We start from the raw sequence: 22,711 nt of genomic DNA on the forward strand, positions 1-22,711 counted from the left end.
GCCCGGTCTGCTCTCGGCGCCCGACCCCGCGGACCGGGCTGCGCGGGTGCTCCCCACTGCGATGCGCCTGAAGGCTGACTCGCCTTCACACTTACTCCTGTGCAAACTTTTTACTACGCCTGTCGGGGTGAGGGAGTAGGAGATTAGAAACAAGGGGTAGAAATTCCTCGAAAGGGAATAAAGTGCCTAATTTTCAGGAGGAGGTACCATTTAAAAGATTCGCTTTGCTCAGAGTTGGGACGAAAACACTTTTTTTGCACTTTGAAAAGTCCACCCAGGTAGATGCGTTTGGGAAGTTTGTTCGGCTAGGAAATGGGCTTCGCATATACGAACAATCCGGGGAAATCGCCTCAAGGAGGCTCCTTACGCAGCATATGGAAAAAAAGTTGAGGGCAGGGGTCTGTGGCCACATTTTCCATCAAAAAGTCCCTGTTAGAGGGAGATTAGGAAAGAGAGAGTGTGAAAAAGAAAGTTTCCTAGCAAAATGTTTGAATTAAGAAGTAGGGTGTATGTGTGAGGGAAAGAGGACGCTGGGTTCCAACGTTTCAGAAGAAGCGCTTAAGACTTGGAAACACCCTTGGTGTGGATCGGGAACCCCGGGAGATGCCGACGAGCAGGTAAGTGGCGGCGCCCTTCCAGTGGGTGCTCTTCTCAGGCGCGAGAGTCCCGAGGCGCCGAAGAGAGATCTGCGCGCTCGGAGCTGCTCCCGGGCTCTGCAAAGTAGCCTGTGCCGGCACGAGCCGCCCGCGGCGTCGGTCTCAGGTGGCGGCGCAGAGGAAGGAAATGCTGGGGCCCGCGGCGCCGGGAGAGGGGCAGAGGACCGGGCTTCTCTAGTCCGCCGCCCCCGAGTCCTGGCGCCGACACCCGGGCGGCTGAGCCTGGTAGTGCACCGGAGAGCGAAGGAACCGGTTCTCCTGCACCTCGCCCTCTTCCAGCCACTCCCTCCAGAGCGCCTAAAGCACGAGAGAAGGGCCGGGGGGCCCAGGGCAAGCTTGGGGACCCGCGGCCCCCTCAGCGGCCAGGACTCTGGCTCTCCGCTCGCCTTCCTCGGCTAGCTCTGCGCCGCTTTTGCCAGCCGAGTTAGCGCGCGACCGGGGCGGGGCGGGAGGGAGGGCGGGGAAGGCGGGGTGTGGGGGGCGGGGGAGGGCGGGGGCGCGCGGAGGTAACCCCCGGCTCGCGCTGCCATTGCCCGGCTCCCTGTCACTCAGCCCGCGCGGGGCCCCCGATTGGCGGCCTAGCCCCGTTACGCACTCGCCTCGCGTTCACATACCCGGGGAGGGCAGTAGAAAGGTGATCAATCTTCATCAGGCTACATTTCCAATCACCTAAACAACCGAGCAAGACAAGCCACTCCGACAAGGTAAATCGCTTGATTTATTTAGTTTGCAAAGTGACTCTGCAGGACTTCCCAGTCCCCACTGCCTCCACGTTGTATCGGGAGTGCCGCGGCAACGCCGAGCCACCTCCCAACTCTGCCCCTCGAATTCCCCCCCTTGCGGCCCCTCGGCGCGATCCCCGGCCAGGCAATGTCCTGAGAACGCGTGGGGCTTAGCAAACAAAGTGTGCAATAAAGTGAAACCCTTAGGGACACGCACAAAGCCACTGGAAAAAAAGATAGAGGTGGGAGGAAAGAAGTTGGGAAAAGAAAGAAACCGGGGGTCCTAGACCAGCCGCCGGGGTAATTCCTGTGCCGCTCTGTTTTGCAGGTTGGCTGCCCGGCGGGTCTCTGTGAGGGATCCAGGTAGATGGTGAACGGCCCCGGCAGCTGAGGGCAGGTAAGGAGAAAGCCGCGGGGCCACCCGGGACTCCGGGAGCGCGTCGTTTACCCTTACCTCCCCCTCCTCAAATGGATCCCCGCTTCCCGGGTCCTCAGCAGGTGGGCGGGGCTGGGGGAGCGGCCTGGCTCCCCTCTGGGTGCGCGGAGGACCCCGGGGCGCTGTCGCGGCCCTCCGCCCCCTCCCCCGCCTCCTCCGAAGTAACCGAGCTGAAGTGCTAAGTTTGGAGAAAGTCTTTGAAAACTCACGCTGCAGCCTCGCAGAGCCGTCGCAGCTTTGAGTCCCATTTTCCTTTGGCCTAAGAGCCCTGGCTGCTTCCCTTCTCGTTCCCTCCCTACAAGCTGGACTCCCTCTGGCCTTGGGTCCCAGAGGACAAGGGCGGGAACGGGGCTGGGGGGAGCTTCTTTAACTCCAACTTCTCTCCCTAAACGTTCTAACCCGAGTCCCTGGCCTGCTTCACAGCGATCCCGCGAAGCGGGGTGTAGCAACGGCCTCCCAGGACTCCAGGCCCACTTTCCAGCGCCCCTCCCTGACCCTTGAGAGTGGCGCCTGGGTTCCCGGCAGCGGCGGGGGCAAGGCTTCGATCTCCCAGCTCGGGTCTGCGTGGGCTCTGCCTCTGAGGCCTAGTTCTCTGTTCTCGACCGTGTCCTGGGGCCGCGGGTTCAGCTACTAGGATGGCAGCACGCGACTTGCTGCCCTCCGGCTTCGCAAATCTCAGAGACCCTTTAAGGTGCTAGGTCCCAGCCTTCACCCCCTGCTGGGACCCTGTGGTCGGAAGCCCAGACAAGGCAGAGAGAAGGCCGGTGCGCGCTGGCAACGAAGGGCGATGGCCTCAGCTGAGGCGCTCCCGACCTCAGGACGCGTCTTGGGATCGCCCCCTCTACAGTGGCCCCTTCAGCGTCCTCGGGCCCTCTGCGGCCTGGGCCCGTTACTGAGGTTGAGGTGTGGTGAGAATCCGCGTCAGCGATTTTTCAGGGGTTGGGCACAGAGAAGTCAGCTGGAATGGTGATTGTGGGCTCTGGGGCAGGGACGCAGCCCTGGAGACGTTAGAAGAAACCAAGTGTCCTAAGTGCACAAGAGGCTGAGGTGCAGTTAGTCCTCCACATTGCCTCACCTTGGCCCTTTGTAGTCTCTACCTTTTCAAAAACACTGAAACAAAACTAAACAACCCTTCTTGCTCTGGGCGCCCTGCCCCGGGCACCAAGTGAACGTTTGCTTGTGCAACATGAAGCCGGCTTCTGCTGGACTCAGAATTTTGCCTGGACTTGGGAGGTTGCACACTCTGTGTTTCCGGCTCTACCTCCCCAGCCTGGCCCGGCTTTTAACTTCTCACTCTATGGACTCCCTACCAGTGTCTTTGGCCCATTCCAAGCCTAGAGCTAGAGGACCCAGAAAACTTTACTTTTCACAGCAACTGTGGTTTCTGGGCTAAGTCCTTGTGGAGGCCAGATGACCACCCTGAGCAGTTCTGTAACCTGCCTTCCCTGTCTATTCCCGGACAAGACTTGGAAGCCAAGTGCCTCCGACTGATGGTTTCCGTGTGTATCGTGTCTCCATAGGCCAGGCCCCCAGACGCATCAGAGCCTGAAGGACTGCGCGGTGGGAGCCCTGCCCCGCTCCTGGCCCCGGGCCCCCTGGATCCGTCGGGGCGCCTCCACCCAGCTGTTAGCATGATGTCTTACCTCAAACAACCCCCATACGGCATGAACGGGCTGGGCCTGGCCGGGCCTGCCATGGACCTCCTGCACCCCTCCGTGGGCTATCCGGGTGAGCACCGGCCTTCTGGCCCCTGCCCCAGACTCTCAAATGTTGGGGACCCTCAGACTGTCGGGTTTGAGTGCAAGCTTTGTTGCCGAGCAGGCCCAGGGAGCCGATTGCCTAATCTGTTTACAATACAGGGCCCACTGTCGGCGCACTCGGCAGACTCGTGGGCGCATGAGGTGGCCAGGGCTGAGAAAACGCCCAACGTGCGCCTTCCCGGCCGGGTCACCGACAACCTTTCTCCTGTTGTGGTCCTATCGCCAGCGCAGAGCGCATTTACCCGCGGATTCGCTAGTCAGGGGCGGCTGATGATTTTCCTTTTCTCCCAACATGGAATGAGTAATCTGGACACTCGTTAGGCCCTGACCGAAGGAGCCAAACTTTCCTTATGTGAAACGGCGGGTGGACTGAAAAAGGAGGATTCCTCCCCCCGAATTAAATTGTCCTCTAAATCGATGTCCTGCACCCATTTTTGCACTGCTGTAGAGGACGACTTGAGCCAAACCCCGGGTTTCTTTTTTAGCTCCCACTCGTTTACACCATTTATTTTCTCTGAAAGTGTTTTTCATCTTTCCTACATGAAAGGTGCCTACATCTTTCCTACTCACTGTCCCCCAGCCAGTGTGCGTGTGTGTGTGTGTGTGTGTGTGTGTGTAAAGGAGAGGGGGAATGTGGAGGAAGGGAGATTGTAGACTTTTCTTACTTTTTTAACCTCTGGGAGGCAGAGAGAGGGGCAGCCCTCGAATCTTGGAGACACTGGCTCCTAGTCGCACATAAGCACTTTCTCCCACCTGTGGCCTCTCAGGCTCGGCCGCCGGAGGGAGTTTCTTTTATTCCCAGTTCGGCTTTCTCTTGTGAAGGCCGAGCTATGAGCCTGGCAGGGGCTTCCCAGAGTTCTCTATCGCTGGTCCGCGTGGCCACCAATGACTCGCGGCGCCCCCGCCTGTGCCCGCAGCCACTCCGCGGAAGCAGCGGCGGGAGCGCACCACCTTCACGCGTTCACAGCTGGACGTGCTCGAGGCACTCTTCGCCAAGACTCGCTACCCTGACATCTTCATGCGGGAGGAGGTGGCCCTCAAGATCAACCTGCCGGAGTCCAGAGTCCAGGTCCGCACGCCCCAGGCTCCAGGGTCTGGGTAGGGGAGCTGTGGCTGCTCGGGGAAGGTCTCGGAAGGCTCTTGAGGAGTTCTGGAGGAGACCGGCCTGCAGGGGTGGGCTTACAGACTGGGCAGCCCCTCTCGGACTCCCCCTAGCGCTGGGCGCCAGCCAGGAAAGGGGGCAAAAGTTAAGGGAAATGGCTTAGAGCCCTAGATTCCGCCCTTAGCCCTAGGGCGCCTTCGGTATCGGTATCGAAAGTCCTTCCTAGAATTGCGGGAGGGTTAGGGAGGCTCCCGAATGTAAAGCACCCTGCGGGCCTGACACTTGCCCCTGCTTCTTCGCCTGCCCCAGGACTTGGCAGTTTCCCTCAGAGGCCTGAATTCTGCCTTTGCTTTTCGGTTGCACTATGGGAATCCTAGAAATGAAAGAACGGAGACTGGCCAGAGCCTGGTGCTCTGCCTGGGTTTCATTAGACGCTTCCTCTGCTTACAGAGGACGCCAAGTGCAAAACCCTGCTACCGGCTTTCTTATTTCTGTTTTTGAGATGAAAGGGTTCTGATGATAATGCTCAGATTCTAACTCAGAACTCTCCTCAAGAGCCTTTTGTCTCTCCTCCTTTACTCGAAGGCTTGAGAAGGGGAACCAGGAATGCAACGCCTTGTGGTGGGGCTCTCCTAGAAGAGTGACCATTCCATTTGGTTCCCCAGCTGGAGCCAAAGACCCAACGAAATCTCACCCAGGCTTCCTTCCCGAGTCCGTCAACTATTGCCTCTGTTTAGCCTCTAGCCTTGCTCCTACCCCCACCCAAATACTCGCCCTGCCCAGTTCTGGCCTCCAGGAGCTGCTCAGTGAAATGGCTCTGGCCCAAGACTTGGTAACTGTTCCACACTCTTCGGTTCTGTGCCTCTCCGCAGTTGCCTGGGCTGCATTAGAAAACTGGGCCTCCAAACATATAAGGGGCCTCCAAACATACACGTAAGCAGCCAACAGCAGCAATTTAGAGATGGTAGAACTTCTGGCTGGACAGACTCAAATATTCTGCCCTAGGGCAGAGTTGCGGTAGGGGTGAGGAGGTGCGCATCCCTACTTTGGAGCCAGCTGAGGAAAGGCTTTGAGCAGAAGGATGGAGGAGGGTGGAAGAGCTGGGAACCGAGGTTGGGGGCAGGGTCTGGCCAGACCTGAGACAGGAAGGGGCGGAGGCCTCGGTGGGAAAGTGTTGCGAGATTCTGGGCGGGGAGTTGGGTCCTAGGGGCGGGGGAGCAGCAAGCTCCCCTCACCCCCCTTGACCCACTCTCTCCCATCCGGCCCACTGCAGGTCTGGTTCAAGAACCGCCGCGCCAAATGCCGCCAACAGCAGCAGAGCGGGAGCGGAACCAAGAGCCGCCCAGCCAAGAAGAAGTCTTCTCCAGTGCGTGAGAGCTCGGGCTCCGAAAGCAGTGGCCAATTCACGCCGCCAGCTGTGTCCAGCTCTGCCTCGTCCTCTAGCTCGGCGTCCAGCTCTTCTGCCAACCCAGCGGCTGCAGCCGCTGCGGGACTAGCCGGGAATCCGGCAGTGGCCGCTGCGTCGTCGCTGAGTACACCCGCAGCCTCATCAATCTGGAGCCCGGCCTCCATCTCGCCAGGCTCAGCGCCCGCGTCCGTTTCAGTGCCGGAACCCTTGGCCGCGCCTAGCAACGCCTCGTGTATGCAGCGCTCGGTAGCTGCAGGCGCCGCCACCGCAGCAGCCTCTTACCCCATGTCCTACGGCCAGGGCGGCAGCTACGGCCAAGGCTACCCTACGCCCTCCTCTTCCTACTTTGGCGGCGTGGACTGCAGCTCATACCTAGCGCCCATGCACTCGCATCACCACCCGCACCAGCTCAGCCCCATGGCACCTTCCTCCATGGCGGGCCACCATCATCACCACCCACACGCGCACCACCCGTTGAGCCAGTCCTCAGGCCACCACCACCACCATCACCACCACCACCACCAAGGCTACGGTGGCTCGGGGCTTGCCTTCAACTCTGCCGACTGCTTGGATTACAAGGAGCCTGGCGCCGCTGCTGCTTCCTCCGCCTGGAAACTCAACTTCAACTCTCCCGACTGTCTGGACTATAAGGACCAAGCCTCCTGGCGGTTCCAGGTCTTGTGAGTCCAGGAATGAAAGAGGAGAAGAAACGCAACTACCTGCGCCCTCCATTGTCCCCATCCTGTTGCTGCTGCTGCACCACCCGCCTTTGCCTCGACTTCTCCAAAACTGAATTTTCACCCCCCAAAAGATGTCCATTGCCTGCACTGCCGCCCCCATTTTTGTGCCACTTGCTTGGGGGGATGTGCAAACCCGCCTACCCCTTGGATGGGGTGGGGGGAACCGGTGCTTCGGCTTGGCCTACACATTCTATACAGGAGAGCTGTATTTTCTCCCCACTTCAGCCTAAACTCCTAAGTCGCCCCTTCCAATCTTTCTGGACAGCTGTTAAGCACTTGCAGCCTTCGGAGGCTCTTCGCTCTGACCCGCTGTTTGAGCCCAACACTTTAATTTATTCTTTCTGGACACTGGAGTCACTAACTGGCGTGTTTCTGCCCATTGGAACACCCATACACTACTCCAAATCAAAACAACCACTAAGTGTTTCTCCCGCGCAGACTGCCGCCCTTTCAGCTGCCCTCGATTTTGCTCCACGCCTGCAGGCAAGAGCCTCCCGGTGTTTCTTCCGCCCCAGCGGACTGCGCTGGGGCGCCCCGGGGCTAGGTCGGCGGGAGGAGCGCGCTCCCAGCCTTCCGCGCACAGAGCCGCATTCCGCCTCGCCCTGCGCTGAACTGGTTCAAGCTTCCGTCTCGGCGGGAATGCTGTACATAGTCAGGTCCGTTCCAGGGACCACTTAAACTTTTTAGTTGCTGTTGGTTGGTTGGTTGAACTGAACATATCTTGTCTTAGCACCCAGGAAACAACTTTAAGATATATACAGCACATATATATATATACATATATATACACATATATAAAAAACAAAAGCAAAAAATATTTTCCCTCTGTCCCCCTCTGCTCTTCCTCAATCGATGGCGCTTTTTTTCAGTTGTTGCAAAGCTGTCCTGCTCTCTTCACATCTTCTCCCTCTGTGTATTTATTGACGAACCACTTCGTTTCAGGAAGCTGGGCGCGGAGTATCTGAAGTGTGCAGGAAGCAGACAAGTCAGGGTACAGAGGTGGGGTTTGGGTGGGGGCGCAGGGCTGAACCCTTCACCCTGTCTAAACACAGGGTCGCAGTTCCGGTTTACAAACCCAAAGCAAGAAAACCAAAACCAGAAAACAAAAACAAAAAATCCGTAAAAGTACAGCATTAGGGAAAAACAAATCCAGGCCCCAAACCCAGTTCCAACTCCTCTGTTGGCTTCTCTCTTTCAACATCCTTGTTTTGTCTAGTGAGTTTTTAGTGCTACTTCATTCTCCGAAATCTGCGGAGAGCCCGCGCTCCTGTGTATCAATTTTGGCTTTGGCCGCTTCGTCCAGTAGTTGGGAAAGTAATTTGTAAATTTGATTTGTCTGATGTGAAGACCACAAATTACTTGTTGAAATGTAAGGCAGTCCCTCTCCTCCTCTTTATCTACATTAATTCTCGAAAATAAATGCAAATTAATGAACCGCTTGTCAGTGTTGCTCTTCTGATTCCAGCCCCAGATCCTGGTCTGGGGTGGGGGGTGGGGGGACGCTAAAAGCGAGGGAAACTCCGTGTTAATAACCCGCGTGTTAATGGCCTGCGTGAAGCTGGAGGCCAAAGGATGTGGCGGGGAGGACTTGGCAAGAGGAGTCTCCAGAAACTTTCGCTTAGGGAGTGTCTCCCCCCACCCCCACCACGCCCCTCCGCGTCAGCCTGGCCTCTTTCCCCCAGGCGTTTTGACCCCTCATCCCCCCTCGCTATCCAGGACAGAGACAGGTGTCAGGACTCAATTCCCGAAGCAATTCCTTTCTCTTCAGAGGCAGGAGCCTGGCACTGATTTCTTCACCCTAATTGCCAGCACCAGAAAGAAAAGGGGGAGGGGAAGAGGGTCGGGAGGCGGGAAAGGATAGCTCTGTAATGCTCTCAGAGCTGAGCCAAAAAGGAAAAGAAAGCAAAACGACAAAAAACCGATCCGTGTCCTGCATGTTGGCAGCAGACAATCTTCCTTGCTGTTGAGCTGTCCCGGGTGGCTTCACCGCGGCTGGGGGATCCGAGCCATTCCTTCCACGTGCTAAGATGTCCCTCTAAGCCCTCAGCTCCTGCCAGAATGTGGCCAAATTACCTTTCTTGTAAAGTTCCTTTAAAACATACAAACTCATAACCTGGAAAAGTCGACAAGGACGCGCCTTTCACTTTGGCAGGGGAAGAAGAGGCCCGGCTTGCATCTAGGGGTCAGGAAGGACAGTTCCAACTCCCTCTGAGGGAAGACGGGGGTGGGGGGAAATCCTCCCCCAGAAAATGCAGAGCCCGGAACTGTCCAGACTCTGACCTGAAACCTCCTGGGTGTAAGGCCACGAAGCTGCTCAACTTGCCCACGGGCGGGAAGCAAACAAGGAAACAACGAAAAGTTTCCTGCGAAGTGACCAACATCCCCTATTTTTTAAAATTCCGCGTGAGACCTGAGAACACATCATGAGGCGGGGTTCGGAGAACGACCCCACCCCCACGTCCCGCGCCCAGCGAGGTCGCAGGGCTGCAAGCCGGGCTGTAGGAAAGCTTTCTCGGCCGCGTCCTCCCTCCGGATTCGGTAGGCCTGGCTCGGGCGCGCCCTTCCCGTGCCAACAAACCCATCTTCCCGGACTCAGCAGAGGCCCACAGTGGGGCGCAGCCGCAGCCCCTCAGCCCTGGACCCAGCGGCGCCGCCCTGGCACGCGGGGCCTGAAGGCAGAGCCGACCTGCGCCCGCGTAGGATCCCCCTTAGGCGGCGCCTTGGGTGAAATGCGGCGCCAAACCTGACCTGCCGGGGTGCCCCGTGGCACCTCGGGTGCGGACCCGGCAAGTGCCGGGGAGACCCGGCGGGCGGCCAGGGCGAGGAGGCTTCCAGCTTGCGCCACTCTGGCCTGGGTACCTGGGCGGCAGTGCCTTTTGGGGCGCTCCCCTCAGCGACCCTGCCTGTAGCCTCTCGAGGCCCGAGGATCCCTGAGGCGAGCTCTGTGGGACCCAGCAGTCCTCTTGGCTGCTAAATGGAACGAAACCAGGAGACCCGGCTTTACACTCGTTTGAACAACCGCTTGGCCTCCGGAGCAAGGTACCCAAATCCTTGGGCCTCAGTTTGGTCGTAGTTGTTATTTGGTCCCACTCGGCCTGGGACGTGCCGGAACTTCACACTTAAGGTCGCGGCTGCGGGCGGGAAGTGCACACGCGACCCCGTGGGCCGGCCCCTCGGGGGCGTCTAGAAGCTTCGGCACCTGCATACTAAGGCCGGAGGGGGCTGGCGGCCAGACGCAGTGAGGCCCGGCCGGAGTTCCCGCCGGGGGAACGAGGCTTCGAAAAGAGGCACGTGCTTCTCCTCAGGGCCTCCCGGCAGGTGCTGAAACCCCAGGGCGCTGAGTGGAAACCCGGAGCAGGAAGGCACCAGGGCCTGCAGGGCCGAGGCGCCACCTCAGGCGGTCGGGACGCTGAAGCGTGGGGTAGTGGGGTGAGTGCGCGGCCAGGCAGGGGCGGCGGGGGGCGACCAGGCCCGGCAGGGTGAGGGAGCTGGCGTGGGCCGAGAGTCCCTGGGCAGCGGCGGCTGGAGTGCCGAAGGTCCCTACCCCCACCCCCACCCCCACCCCCACCCCCACCCCTGGGCCGGCCACCTGTTAACAGGCAGGTTCTCTGAGAACCGACTTCAGCTCTCCCTTCTGTCCAGGAAGTTTGTTTGGTTTGGGTTTGGGTGTTCGTGACACAATTGGAGCAACTAGAATTGAAGCAACTTTAGGAGATTTAGAAACCTGGGAAAAATCAGCAACGTTCAGACGTCAACGGTTTTCTTTCTTTAAGTGCTCAACGAAATCTTGATGTTTTCTACTCATACCTGGTGTTCTCTGCTTTTACTGTAGGGGCAAAAAAGTCTACTCTTAGATGAACGTGGGTGAAATAAACTTTAAGGGTAAGGGATGGGTCATATTTATGATTTTAAAGATTGCTTTTAATCTTAAAATTCTCTCAAGGGCACTGCTTTAATTTGCTGAAGTTCTAAACAGATTCGGTGAAGTAACCTCGTTTGTTGAGCCTTTCTATAATTTGTTGTACCACTTATTGAGGATAGATAGAGACAGTGTTTCTCTAATTCATGAGTGATTTTTTTTTTTGAGAAAAAATCTTAAAACTACAGGGAATCAAACGTAAGGCGGAATCTGAGAGGAAAAACAGGTGAAAACCTTAAGACGCTGGATGTCAGCAAATTCATTTCTGCTCAATTACAAAGCCCAAAAAACAGAGTGGTTTCATTTCTTGTATCAGAAGAGAATTACTAGTATTTAATGTATTTTGTGCGAAATAGCAAATTTCCACAACTAAATTGTGATTTTTTTTTTCAATTGTGAAAATATAAATTCACTACTCGCTCTGGCAGAATTAATTAATGTTAATGATGTCATTAGTGCCTGATGACAAGCACTAGGTTTTCTTAGAGGTACAGAAATAAAATCTTTCTGATATATAAATGTAGTTAATATATACGTTGTTGGTAAAGAGAATCTGTATCATTACTATTCAAGACCAAAAACTCACTTGGCTTCTGATGCAGAATTAATTTAAGAACAGCAACAAGATATTTATATAAAATTTCCTAATTAAAAACAGAATAAGTTCTCAACAAGTTATTCTGTATTTTTCACACTTTGTCTCCCTTCCCCCATACATTTTAATATTTAAAATGAAAATGAAAAAAAACCCTCAAGTTTAAGAAATATTTATATTAAACACTTCAATTAAAAACCACCACATTTTAAATGAATACTAAGTAATAACAATGCCTTGCTTATTTGACAACAAGAAAACATCTTCATTATCTTAAGGAAAGAATCTGTTTTAAATAAATGTTTGGGTGTCTGGACTGTACTTTTTTGAAAACCAGAAGCTTTTTTGACTGTGTTTAGTAGATGGTTCCTGAGAAGCAATTATGCCTCTTAATTATCCTGTTGATATTTACTGATATCTGAAAAAAGAATTGAATTTTTATGTGTGTGGAGGAGGGGAACATGCCATTTTGATCTAATAATTCTTTAATCATGGTTTAAAACTGAGTTGGCTTTTGCTTAAAACACATTAGGTGCAGTTCCTCAAAAGTCTGAAAAATATAAAATATTTGCCAAAAAATCCAGTAATTTTGGTGAAATGGCAGTTACATGATACAGCCAAAGTGGACACTGCTTTTGAATATATCTAGTTTCTTTGTTAGGAAAGAGTAGAGCAAAGAAGTATATGATGTGCTTGAAACTAAAATGCATATCACTCTAATTTATGAAATTGTGTACTTTTGTTTCTACAACCATTGCTTGAAAGATAGGGATATCTTTCTAACCAAATAGGACTTAGGCTCCATTTAATCAATGATGGTCCATCAAAATTTAAACATTGAAAATCTATGATGTTTCTAAAAATTGTGCATCTTTTACCCCCTTTGAATCCTTTACTTGGTGACTAATGTAACTAAAAGGACAAAATTGCATTCCTTTCCAATGGTCACAAATACTTTTTTACAAAGGTTAATCTTTACTAAACAGATTATCAAAACTATTTTAGAAAATTTTAGAAATTCTTTTAAAGTGGATTGTAAATTAGGATTTAAGGAACTTGAGTCAAAACATTTTCAGGATTGAAGTATAAATAAATCATAACTAATCTTTACACTCGAGGTAAAAAATAAAATGTAAGAATAAATGGTCTCTGATTCAGCCTCTAAAGTGTATAAAACATTTGGCGTTTTTTAATACACAGATATTCTCATGTATGTTCAGAGCTCTAAATGCTTGTAAGATACATCATCTGTCATAGTTATTTCAATAGGAGTCATATTTTCTTTTTAAAATTTATTTTAAAAATTTTGCTGTGAAATACATATACAAAAGAAATTAAAAGATTTATGCACGGCAAGGAATAAAATATACATGGAGTACAAGTTTTTAACAAATACTTTGAAAAGTAGATTTGTAGTTGGTTACAATATCAATGTTTAAATTGGATGATACATAAAATATGTCTATTCAGGTTTGGGGGATTTGTTCAATTTTTTACAGTAGTAACTGTTCCTATATAAGGACACTTTTTAAGAGAGTAAAGCACGTTAAATCTTAAGATACAAAAAAATCTATAGGCCTTTGTAAATTCATAGAGTTTATTTCTTGGGGGGAAGAGATGTGCTTTATGTCTATTAGAGTTTTTAATGAAAGAGCACCAACATAATCTACCTTCTTGTTTCCCAAGCATGAATTCTTGACCTCATCCACAGCTATAGTTTCAAATCTTGATTTCGTTACTGGTGACTCTCAAATCCATGTTTCTAGCCCAGACTTCTTGGTTAGACTTTGGATACCACGTACATCAACTAAATAGAGGCCTTTGAATTTTAGCCCTTAGGAAAGTTAATGATATGATTTCTGGGACTTGATTCAAAATAGTCAAGGAAGAGAGAGAGAAGGTCAAAAATAGATGAAGTAAGATTAGCCTTGGGTTGATAATTTTTGAAACTGAGGGAGAGTACTAAAACTTTATTATACTATGCCTTTGTAGAGTTAAGTTTTTTTCTGTAATATGAATAAAGGATATTTATTAGTTTGTGGAAAGTAGTCTTTGTAGTAGATTGAAAAAATTGTTCTTCCCATGCTTTGGAGTTTGTACAATATTGTTTACATATATTTTCTTTAATTTGCTCAATTCTTGTGAAGTTAGCAGTGGTAAAGTGAAGCTAGGTGGTTTGCTTACTTATTCAAGGTTGCTTAATTGGTAGGTAGCCGATCTTGGTCCTCAGTCTTCAGATTCCATGGGCATTTGCTCTAAGAGGTACCTAAATTTTTAAACATATTAACAAACATTAATTTTAAAATACATACCATATCATTTGAGAATCTGATTGCCAGATTAATATTAACAAAATGTGCTTCATCTAAATTCAAGTTGAAAAATTTGAGTTTTGGTCATTGAAAATTATTTCTTGTGATGTTCTTATCTTTTTGTTTCTGAGCATCACTTGAATTTTATTTTAATGAGTTTTCAGAGAGATATTAACATTAACCGAGCAGGCTAGTTTGATACCAAGTCTCATCTTTCTATTTTCCCCTTTTAATTCGTTACTAATTTTCATTTCTAAGTAAGTAAAACATTTCTTATTGGTAGGTTTGTATTTATGAGTGGTGTTTTCTGTTCTTGACTGAGCCTTCTTTGCTCAGAACATTGCTACATTATAGGAGTTCTAATCCAGTGAATAAGTTTAAACCAGATGTGGAGTTGGGATTAGATTAGTATCTGTATTTGAGGCTTAATTTATGTGTAAGCAAACATTCAGATTCTTTTTTTCTAAGTACACTAACTTGGAAACGTCTATTTTTGAGTTTTGAAGCTTGTAGCTTGATTTTTAAAATCTCACTGATGGCACATCCTTGTCTTTTTGGGTAAATTGTATTTTTCAGAGCTAACTCTGGAAATTAAGAAATAGGTTAACAAGTTGGGTAGCAGAGATCATATCACTATAGGTTTCCTTCATTGAAAAGCAAAGAGCAGAAGTCTTGTTTAAATTGTATCTTTATTACTCAGTTTTTTTAAACCCTTATTTCATGATTCTATTCCTGCTAATTACTTCTTCAATCTTCCCCTTACTTGATGTGAAAAATAAAGGTTATCTATTCATGTTTATTACATCTAGAGAAAATAAATAGCACCTATTTTCTCCCTGTATTTTCTCAGTTGAGGCATAAACTTCATTGTGTACTCAGTTCAGCACCTCATAATCCTGCATATCTTTTATTGAAGCTTTTTATTAGGAACTGAGATTTTTCTTTTCCCTGAGATTGTATTCTAATTAATAAGTCAGCTAAACTTTTTATCCCAAGAGAGATTAGAAATCAGCAGGGTTCCTAGTGCTAAGAGAAACCTGAGAGATTGGACTAAATTTTCCCATATTCTCAGCCCTTGGCATAATGCCAGACACAAGGTAGGACTCAACAGTGTTTATTGAGTGAATTAAAGAGTGAAGCCTAGTCATCAGCCATGAAGCAGATTTATATGTAATTCTTCCCAGATACAGAATTGCCTTTTTTCTTTTCTTTTCCAAGAGGAAATTTTTTCTCTTGTTGCCTAGGCTAGAGTACAATGGCTTGATCTTGGCTCACCACAACCTCTGCCTCCCGGGTTCAAGTGATTGTCCTGCCTCAGCCTCCCAAGTAGCTGGGATTACAGGCATGCGACATCATGCCTGGCTAATTTTGTATTTTTAGTAGAGATGGGGTTTCTCCAAGTTAGTCAGGTTGGTCTCGAACTCCCCACCTCAGGTGATTCTCCTGCCTCAGCCTCTCAAAGTGCTGGGATTACAGGCGTGAGCCACTGCACCTGGCCAGAATTGCCTTTTTTCTTTGTGAATTTTAAAGTTTCTTAATCTCTTTGATCATCCTTAGAAATAAGATTTTTTTGGTTACTTCTCAGTATTACATCTCTTTCAAAATTTATTTCATTAAAATTTTAAGTTATAAAATTATTTAAAAGTTTATAAAGTTTATATGTACATTTTATGAAATGGTTATCAACTTAACACCATGTAATCACCACCATGTCAAGAAATAGAATATTATTGGGACCACAGAATTTTTTAGGTTATTCTTTACCCATCATAATCTCTTCTGTCTCCCCAGAGGTAACTGCTATTCTGTTGTTGATGTTACTGACGCTCCTTTTCTTACCATGAGGTTATGTCCAAATAAACCATGGTGAGTTAAAAATATCATAAGTTTACTGGCTAGAGTCAAAAAAAAAGAGAAAATATTGTAAGTCGAAAACACATTTAATACAGTCTAACCTACCAAGCATCATAGCTTAGACTAACCTACCTTAAATGTGCTCAGAGTACTTATATTAGCCTACAGTTGGGCAAAATAACCTAACAGCCTCTCTTATAATAAAGTGTTGAATATCTCATACAATTTATTGAGTACTGTACCAAAAGTGAAAACCCGAATGAATACACATGGGAACTTAACATATGGTTTCTACTGAATGTGTGTTGCTTTTGCACCATCATAAAGTTGAAAAATCCTAAATCGAACCATTGTAAGTTGGGAACTATACATGATTTTTTCTTGCATTTCTTTTCTATCTTAACCACCTGTATAAGTATTCCTAGACAATTATAGCTCTATTTAGCCAGTTTTGAACTTTATGATTAAAATTATACTGTATTATCTTTGTAACTATTTTCACTTAACATTGTAAAGTTTATAATTATGTATCTGTAGCTTGTTTATTTTTATTGCTGTATGTTGTATAGTGTTACATAGTATGAATATACCAACATTTATCTGTTTTACTGTTGATAGGTGTTTGGGTTGTTTCCAGTTTGGGACAATTATAATGGTGCCACTCTGAACATTCTTTTATGCATATCCTGATGCACATTAAGAATGCAGGTCAATAGCATATGTTCTAAGAGTAAAGTTTCTGAGCCCTAAGACATGTATATATTCAACTTGACTAAATACTGGCATAATTTTCCAAATTGATTGTGTTCATGTTCTCAAATAGTGAATGAGAATTCTGATTGCTCCATATCTTTGCCAGAGTTTAAGTATTGTTGAACTTTAAAAATTTTGTCTCTCTGTTGGTGTGTAATAATATCTCGTTGTGGTTTTAATTTGTATCTTCTTGATTACTGATGAGATTGAGCCCCTTTTCATATGTTTGTTGTCTATTTTGATTTCTTCTTTTGTGAAGTGCCTATTCATATATTTGCCTTTGTCTTTTTTTTCTATTAGACTGTCTGCTTTTTCTCTGATTTGTAAGACATTCATATATTTGCCTTTGTCTTTTTTTTCTATTAGATTGTCTGCTTTTTCTCTGATTTGTAAGAGCTCCTTATATATTCTGCATATTAGTCCATTGTCAGTTATATGTGTTGCAGATAATTTCCCCACTTTGTGGATTTTACTTTCATTCTTAGCTAAATATGTTAATTTTTAAATTTCTGATTGGTGCTTTTTATATGTCTTGTTTAGGGAGTCCTTTCATACCTCATGATCATGAATATATTTCCGTGTATTTTCTTATAAAATATTTCTTTTAAAAGTTTTGCCTTAAATATTTATCATCTGACTTTTGTGTGTGTGCAGTATTTGGCAATGGTTCCTCCTGTTCCTTCTTGAAACTTCATCTGCTCACATGACTGCAAATATCATCTTTATGTTGCTAATTCCAAAATTCTGTATTTTTTGGTATTGACTACATTCCTTAGCTTAGACCCTTATTTCCAGCTGCCTCTTGGATCTCTCCACTTGAATCCAATCAGTAACACAACCAATTTGGAAAATATCTGCTACATTGAGCTCATTTTTAAATCCTTGCTTTCTGTTTAGATGAAATCATCACGTAAGCCAAAGTACATCGTGGAATCTTTGAATTTTTTCCCCTTTCCTTCTCTACCCAAATAGACATCATGTCCAGGTGATGCCAGTTCTCAAATACATCTCAAATCCATTATTCTTTCCCTTCTCTCCAGTTCTACAATTACTGCTCAGAGTTCCACGTAGTCTAGTACAATAGCTTCCTAATTGGTTTTCCTGCCTTCCTCCTATATCCCTTCTGTAGTCAGTCATTCACACTGCCACAGAATTTTCTTTCTAAGACAAATCACTCTTCTTTTCTGCTTTTATGGCTTTTCATTGCCTTCATTATAACAAAAAGTTTAAATCTTTCACATGGCTTCTACCATTACTCATTACTAAAGCAGGAATCTCCTGTTTTAACCACACCAAGCTACTTACATTTTTCCGAAAGAAGCTGCGTACTTTCATTATACCTTTTTTCATATTGTTCCCTCTGCTTGGAGTAGTCTTCCTTCTACCTCTTACCACTGGGAAAATCCTATTCCTTCCACCACCATTCCCAAATAGAATTAATCCTTCCTGCCTCTGGGCTTTCCATAACACTTTGTTCATGTCTTTATTGCAGTACTTATCATACTGCTTCGTAGTTATTAGTTTATGTACCTGTCTCTCATGCTATAGATTTTGAGGTCTTTTCAAACAGAGAATATGTTTTGTTAATGTTTTTATTCTTAGCACCTAGCAGTTGCCTGATACATAATAGTACTAAAACATACTTGAATTAAGTTTTAAAATTCTGCTAATCATAAAAAAGAAAATGGAAATATATGCATTGACCAAAAAGTCATGAGTAGAGAAAAGTATTGATGAAAGAGTACAGTATCAATGCCTCTAAACTGTCTTAGAAAAGATTCATATCTATTACCTATTCTGAAGTTGATTACAGCTGTTGTGTTTTGCTGTAATAACCATAATCACAGCTTAATTAGTTATCTGGGCTCTTTTATGTGGATGGGTTCTAGTTAAAAAGATTAGAGTCTACTGCTCTGGCTCAATGCTAATGAAGGGGCAAAAATAATCTTAAAAGAACAAATTAAATAGACTGAACTCTCCTTATTTTTAAAAGGGTGACTTTTGCTTCAAACAGACTTCAAATACAAAGTTACTTAAAAAAATTCACAACACTGCTTGAGAAATATATGAGTTTTTTTCAGAGAACACACTAATGAGCATAGTCTATCCTATTACAGGCGTTATGATACTGATGAATATATTTGTTTTGACAGTGTTTGCTAACTTCTAGCCTGGAAGGTGCTGGAATTAGTTACTCCTTGGGTTTAATCATAATGGTGATAAGTTAACAGTTTCTACATGTGATAATTTTGCAGACTTCCACAAAATATAAAACCTCTGGGGACTAGAGTTGAAATATTTCCTTAAGGCTCTCACAGCACATACAAAACAATTGAATTGTGGTTAGATTTTTACCGTTCATCTGGAGGAAGCAGGGTTAGTAGTGTTTGATAACATTATCTGTCTCTCTTTTCATATTAGTTCATTTGTCATATGCAAAAGAATATTCTTAATATAACATGTTCTTAATAGAGAAAATTGATTTTTCATTAAGATATTACATATTATTTATATTTGAAATTTGGAATGAAGTAGATCTTTAAAGAAACTTGAAGAAGTTTGTCTCCTGTCTGCAGCTCAGTATCTTCTGATGATAAGAATATAGATTTTAAAATAAATCAACCCCTAATCATATAAGCAACTTTTAGATAAACAATCATTCTATTATAAAGACACATGCACACGTATGTTCACTGTGCACTGTTCACAATAGCAAGACTTGGAACCAACCCAAATGCCCATCAATGATAGACTGGTTAAAGAAAATGTGGCACATATACACTATGGAATATGATGCAGCCATAAAAAAGGATGAGTTCATGTCCTTTGCAGGGACATGGATAAAGCCGGAAACCATCATTGTCAGTTTGAATACATATGTTTATTTTTACTCTCTCGAAAACACAGTAAAATGAAAATCAGGGAATAAGAAAAGGCATAAACTTGGTAAAGACAAAAAGAACATGAAAGGAGATATCAACAGAATTTTTGAAGATGGGATGTTAGTGGATAAGTGTTAGTAAAGAAAGCTGAACTCCAGACTGTGCAGCTGCTTTCCACCTGCCACACCTTGCTAGCTGGGATAGCAAATATTAGCCAATGGCTGTGCAGATACTAATGATTCCAAGCAAATGGTCAGCGTGAACTCTGTAGGGAACCAGAGTTGTCTTGAGATGATCTTATCACAATATACCTGTCTAGATTTTTGGGCCTGCAAATAACTGAACATTGTAGATGTAGTCTACTATGTAAGCATATGCTATGAATTATGTTTGATTACGGAATTAGGATGGTGGTGTCTAAGGAAGAACCTCAGTGGCTCTGTTAATTCAGCAAGAGTAACTGTGGAAACATAACATCAGGACATGTACTGTCCATTTTGGTAGCCATTAGCCACATGTGGCTTTTGAGCACTTGAAATATGGCTAGTCTGAATTGAGGTGCAATGTAAGTATACAACTCTTCCTGGTTTTCAAAGACTTAGTATAAAAAAAGAGAATGTGACATCTCATTAACCTTTATTTAATCGCTTTTGAAAAAATATGTTGGATATACTGGTTAAACCAAATATATTACTAAAATTAATTTCACTAGTTTCTCTTCACTTTTTTCTTTTCTTCTTCTTTTTTTTATTATACTTTAAGTTTTGGGGTACATGTGCAGGTTGTGCAGGTCTGTTACATAGGTATACACGTGCCATGGTGGTTTGCTGCATCCATCACCCCATCCTCTACATTAGCTATTTCTCCTAATGCTATCCCTCCCCTATCCCCCCACTCCCAACCCCTGACAGACCCCGGTGTGTGATGTTCCCTCCCTGTGTCCATGTGTTCTCATTGTTCAACACCCACTTATGAGTGAGAACATACAGTGTTTGGTTTTTTGTTCTTATGTCAGTTTGCTGAGAATGATGGTTTCCGGCTTTTTCCATGTCCCTCCAAAAGACATGAACTCATCCTTTATTATGGCTTAATCGTATTCCATGGTGTTTATGTGCCACATTTTCTTTATCCAGTCTATCATTGATGGGCATTTGGGTTGGCTCCAAGTTTTTGCTATTGTGAACAGTGCACAGTGAACATACGTGTGCATGTGTATTTATAATAGAATGATATATAATCCTTTGGGTATATACCCAGTAGTGGGATTGCTCGGTCAAATGGTATTTCTGGTTCTGGATTCTTGAGGAATTGCCACACTGTCTTCCACAATGGTTGAACTAATTTACACTCCCGCCAACAGTGTTAAAGTGTTCCTATTTCTCCACATCCTCTCCAGCATCTATTGTCTCCTGATTTTTAAATGATCGCCATTTTAATTGGTGTGAGATGATATCTCTGTGATTTTGATTTGCATTTCTCTAATAACCAGTGATGATGAGCTTTTTTTCATGTTTGTTAGCTGCATAAATGTTTTCTTTCGAGAAGTGTCTGTTTATATCCTTTGCCCACTTTTTCATGGGTTGTTTGTTTTCTTCTTGTACATTTGTTTAAGTTCTTTGTAGATTCTCGATATTAGCCCTTTGTCAGATGGATAGGTTGCAAAAATTTTTTCCCCATTCTGTTGGTTGCCAATTTACTCTAATGATAGTTTATTTTGCTGTGCAGAAACTCTTCAGTTTAATTAGATCCCATTTGTCCATTTTGGCTTTTGTTGTCATTGCTTTTGATGTTTTAGTCATGATGTCTTTGCCTATGCCTATGTCCTGAATGGTATTGCTTAAGTTTTCTTCTGGGGTTTTTATGTTGTTAGGTCTTATGTTTAAATCTTTAATCCATCTGGAGTTAATTTTTGTTTAAGGTGTAAAGAAGGGATCCAGTTTCAGTTTTCTGCATATAGCTAGCCAGTTTTACCAACACCATTTAGATTTTAGAACATTTTAAATTACATATGTAACTCTTATTTTTTTTTTTTTTAATTCACCTCTGAATAGAGATATTGATCCCTAAGATGGCTGGTACGGTTCTCTGGTCTGTCTCTTACAGGGACGGAAAGAACTCTAAATGGGGACCCCATTCATACTCTATAATACCTCTGAGTATCACCAAAAGTGCTACAAATATGTGCTTTTGGCGAACTACAAAACTAATAGCGTTGTGAGTTGTGAGTCTCTTAACTGACTAAAAGGTAATTGCCTACAGTTCTCAATAGACCTCTTGCTAAAATTTTTAATTTTCTTGAATGTTACCCCCTTGTTAATGCCTCTCTAGCACAATTCCTTCCCTGAATCTGTGTAACTTACTTTTTGTACCTGGTTACTAAAAGCCGTGAGAAAAACCTCACTGCTGAGCTGATAGGATTCCATAGAGTGATGGTTGCCAACCTGGCCTTGGATTCTCAAGCTTTTTAACAATCTTTCCAATCTTTCTGTGTTTTTCTAATCATTTCTCTCTTGTTTTGAGACAGGGTTTTACTCTGCCACCTGGGCTGGAGTGCAGTGGCACAGTCTTGGCTCACTGTAGCCTTGACCTCGTGGGGCTCAAGCAGTCCTCCCACCTAAGCCCCTCAAGTAGCAGGGACTACAGGCTCATGTCACAATGCCTGGCTAATTAATTTTCTTTTTCTTTGTAGAAACAAGATCTCACTATGTTGCCCAGGCTGGTCTTGAACTCCTGAGCCCAAGTGATCCTACTACCTCGACATCCCAAAGTACTGGGATTACAGGTGTGAGCCACTTTGCCCAGCCTCTAATCATCTGTTTAACCTAGTCTTTCATGGTGGCCATTTAAAACCTCCTTTATTCTTCTCAAACCCTCTATCCTTGTTCTTAGCAGATGACCTTACTCCCTACCTTACCAAGAAAATACTGTAGAAGCCATCAAAGAGGAATTCCCTTGTCTTTCGACTACCATACCTGCAATTTTATCTCTACTCAAGTGTTAGTCAGGGTTCTCTAGAGGGACAGAACTAATGGAATATATATATGTGTGTGTGTGTGTGTGTGTGTAAAGGGAAGTGTATAAAGTATGAACTCACATGATCACAAGGTCCCACAATAGGCTGTCTACAGGCTGAGGAGCAAGGAGAGCCAGTCCAAGTTCCAAAACAGAAGAATTTGGAGTCCAGTGTTCGAGGGCAGGAAGCATTCAGCACAGGAGAAAGATGTAGGCTGGGAGGGTAGGTAGGCCAGTCTCTCTTTTCACATTTTTCTGCTTGCTTATATTCTAGCCTGACTGGCAACTGATTAGATTGTGCCCACCCAGATTAAGGGTGGGTCTGCCTTTCCCAGCCCATTGACTCAAATGTTAATCTCCTTTTGCAACACCCTCACAGAGACAACCAGGATCAATACTTTGTATCCTTCAATCCAATCAAATTGACACTCATTATTAACCATCACAGCTCATAACCATTCCTTTACTTCTGTCCAGTGCTAGGCACAGTGATTCTCTTCTGTCTGAGAGTAATCTCTGATTCTGTATTCTTGCTCTTATCCCCTTAAGCTTCCTCAGAG

General features: G+C 45.8%; 1 protein-coding gene across 4 annotated transcripts; it reads left to right on the plus strand.

Annotated features, from left to right (window-relative positions):
• Positions 1-1,292: 1,292 nt before the first annotated feature.
• OTX1 (orthodenticle homeobox 1) lies at positions 1,293-8,258 on the plus strand. 4 transcript variants are annotated; one of them, XM_012477121.2, is made up of 5 exons: positions 1,293-1,360; positions 1,707-1,775; positions 3,335-3,542; positions 4,377-4,643; positions 5,950-8,258. In XM_012477121.2, exons 4-5 carry the CDS (start codon positions 4,593-4,595, stop codon positions 6,766-6,768), a joined length of 870 nt encoding a protein of 289 aa, XP_012332544.1. In that variant the 5' UTR covers positions 1,293-1,360; positions 1,707-1,775; positions 3,335-3,542; positions 4,377-4,592; the 3' UTR covers positions 6,769-8,258. The 4 variants fall into 4 exon arrangements, with proteins under 4 accessions (XP_012332544.1, XP_012332543.1, XP_021528528.1 ...); XM_012477120.2 differs by having other exon boundaries at positions 4,492-4,643; XM_021672853.2 differs by lacking the exons at positions 1,293-1,360; positions 1,707-1,775 and having other exon boundaries at positions 3,446-3,568; positions 4,485-4,643; positions 5,950-6,125; positions 6,210-7,225.
• The last annotated feature ends 14,453 nt before the right edge of the window (positions 8,259-22,711 follow it).

This window comes from Aotus nancymaae, unplaced genomic scaffold (assembly GCF_030222135.1).
Source record: "Aotus nancymaae isolate 86718 unplaced genomic scaffold, 86718_ANA_hifiasm-v0.15.2.pri h1tg000057l, whole genome shotgun sequence".
Taxonomy (NCBI): domain Eukaryota; kingdom Metazoa; phylum Chordata; class Mammalia; order Primates; family Aotidae; genus Aotus; species Aotus nancymaae.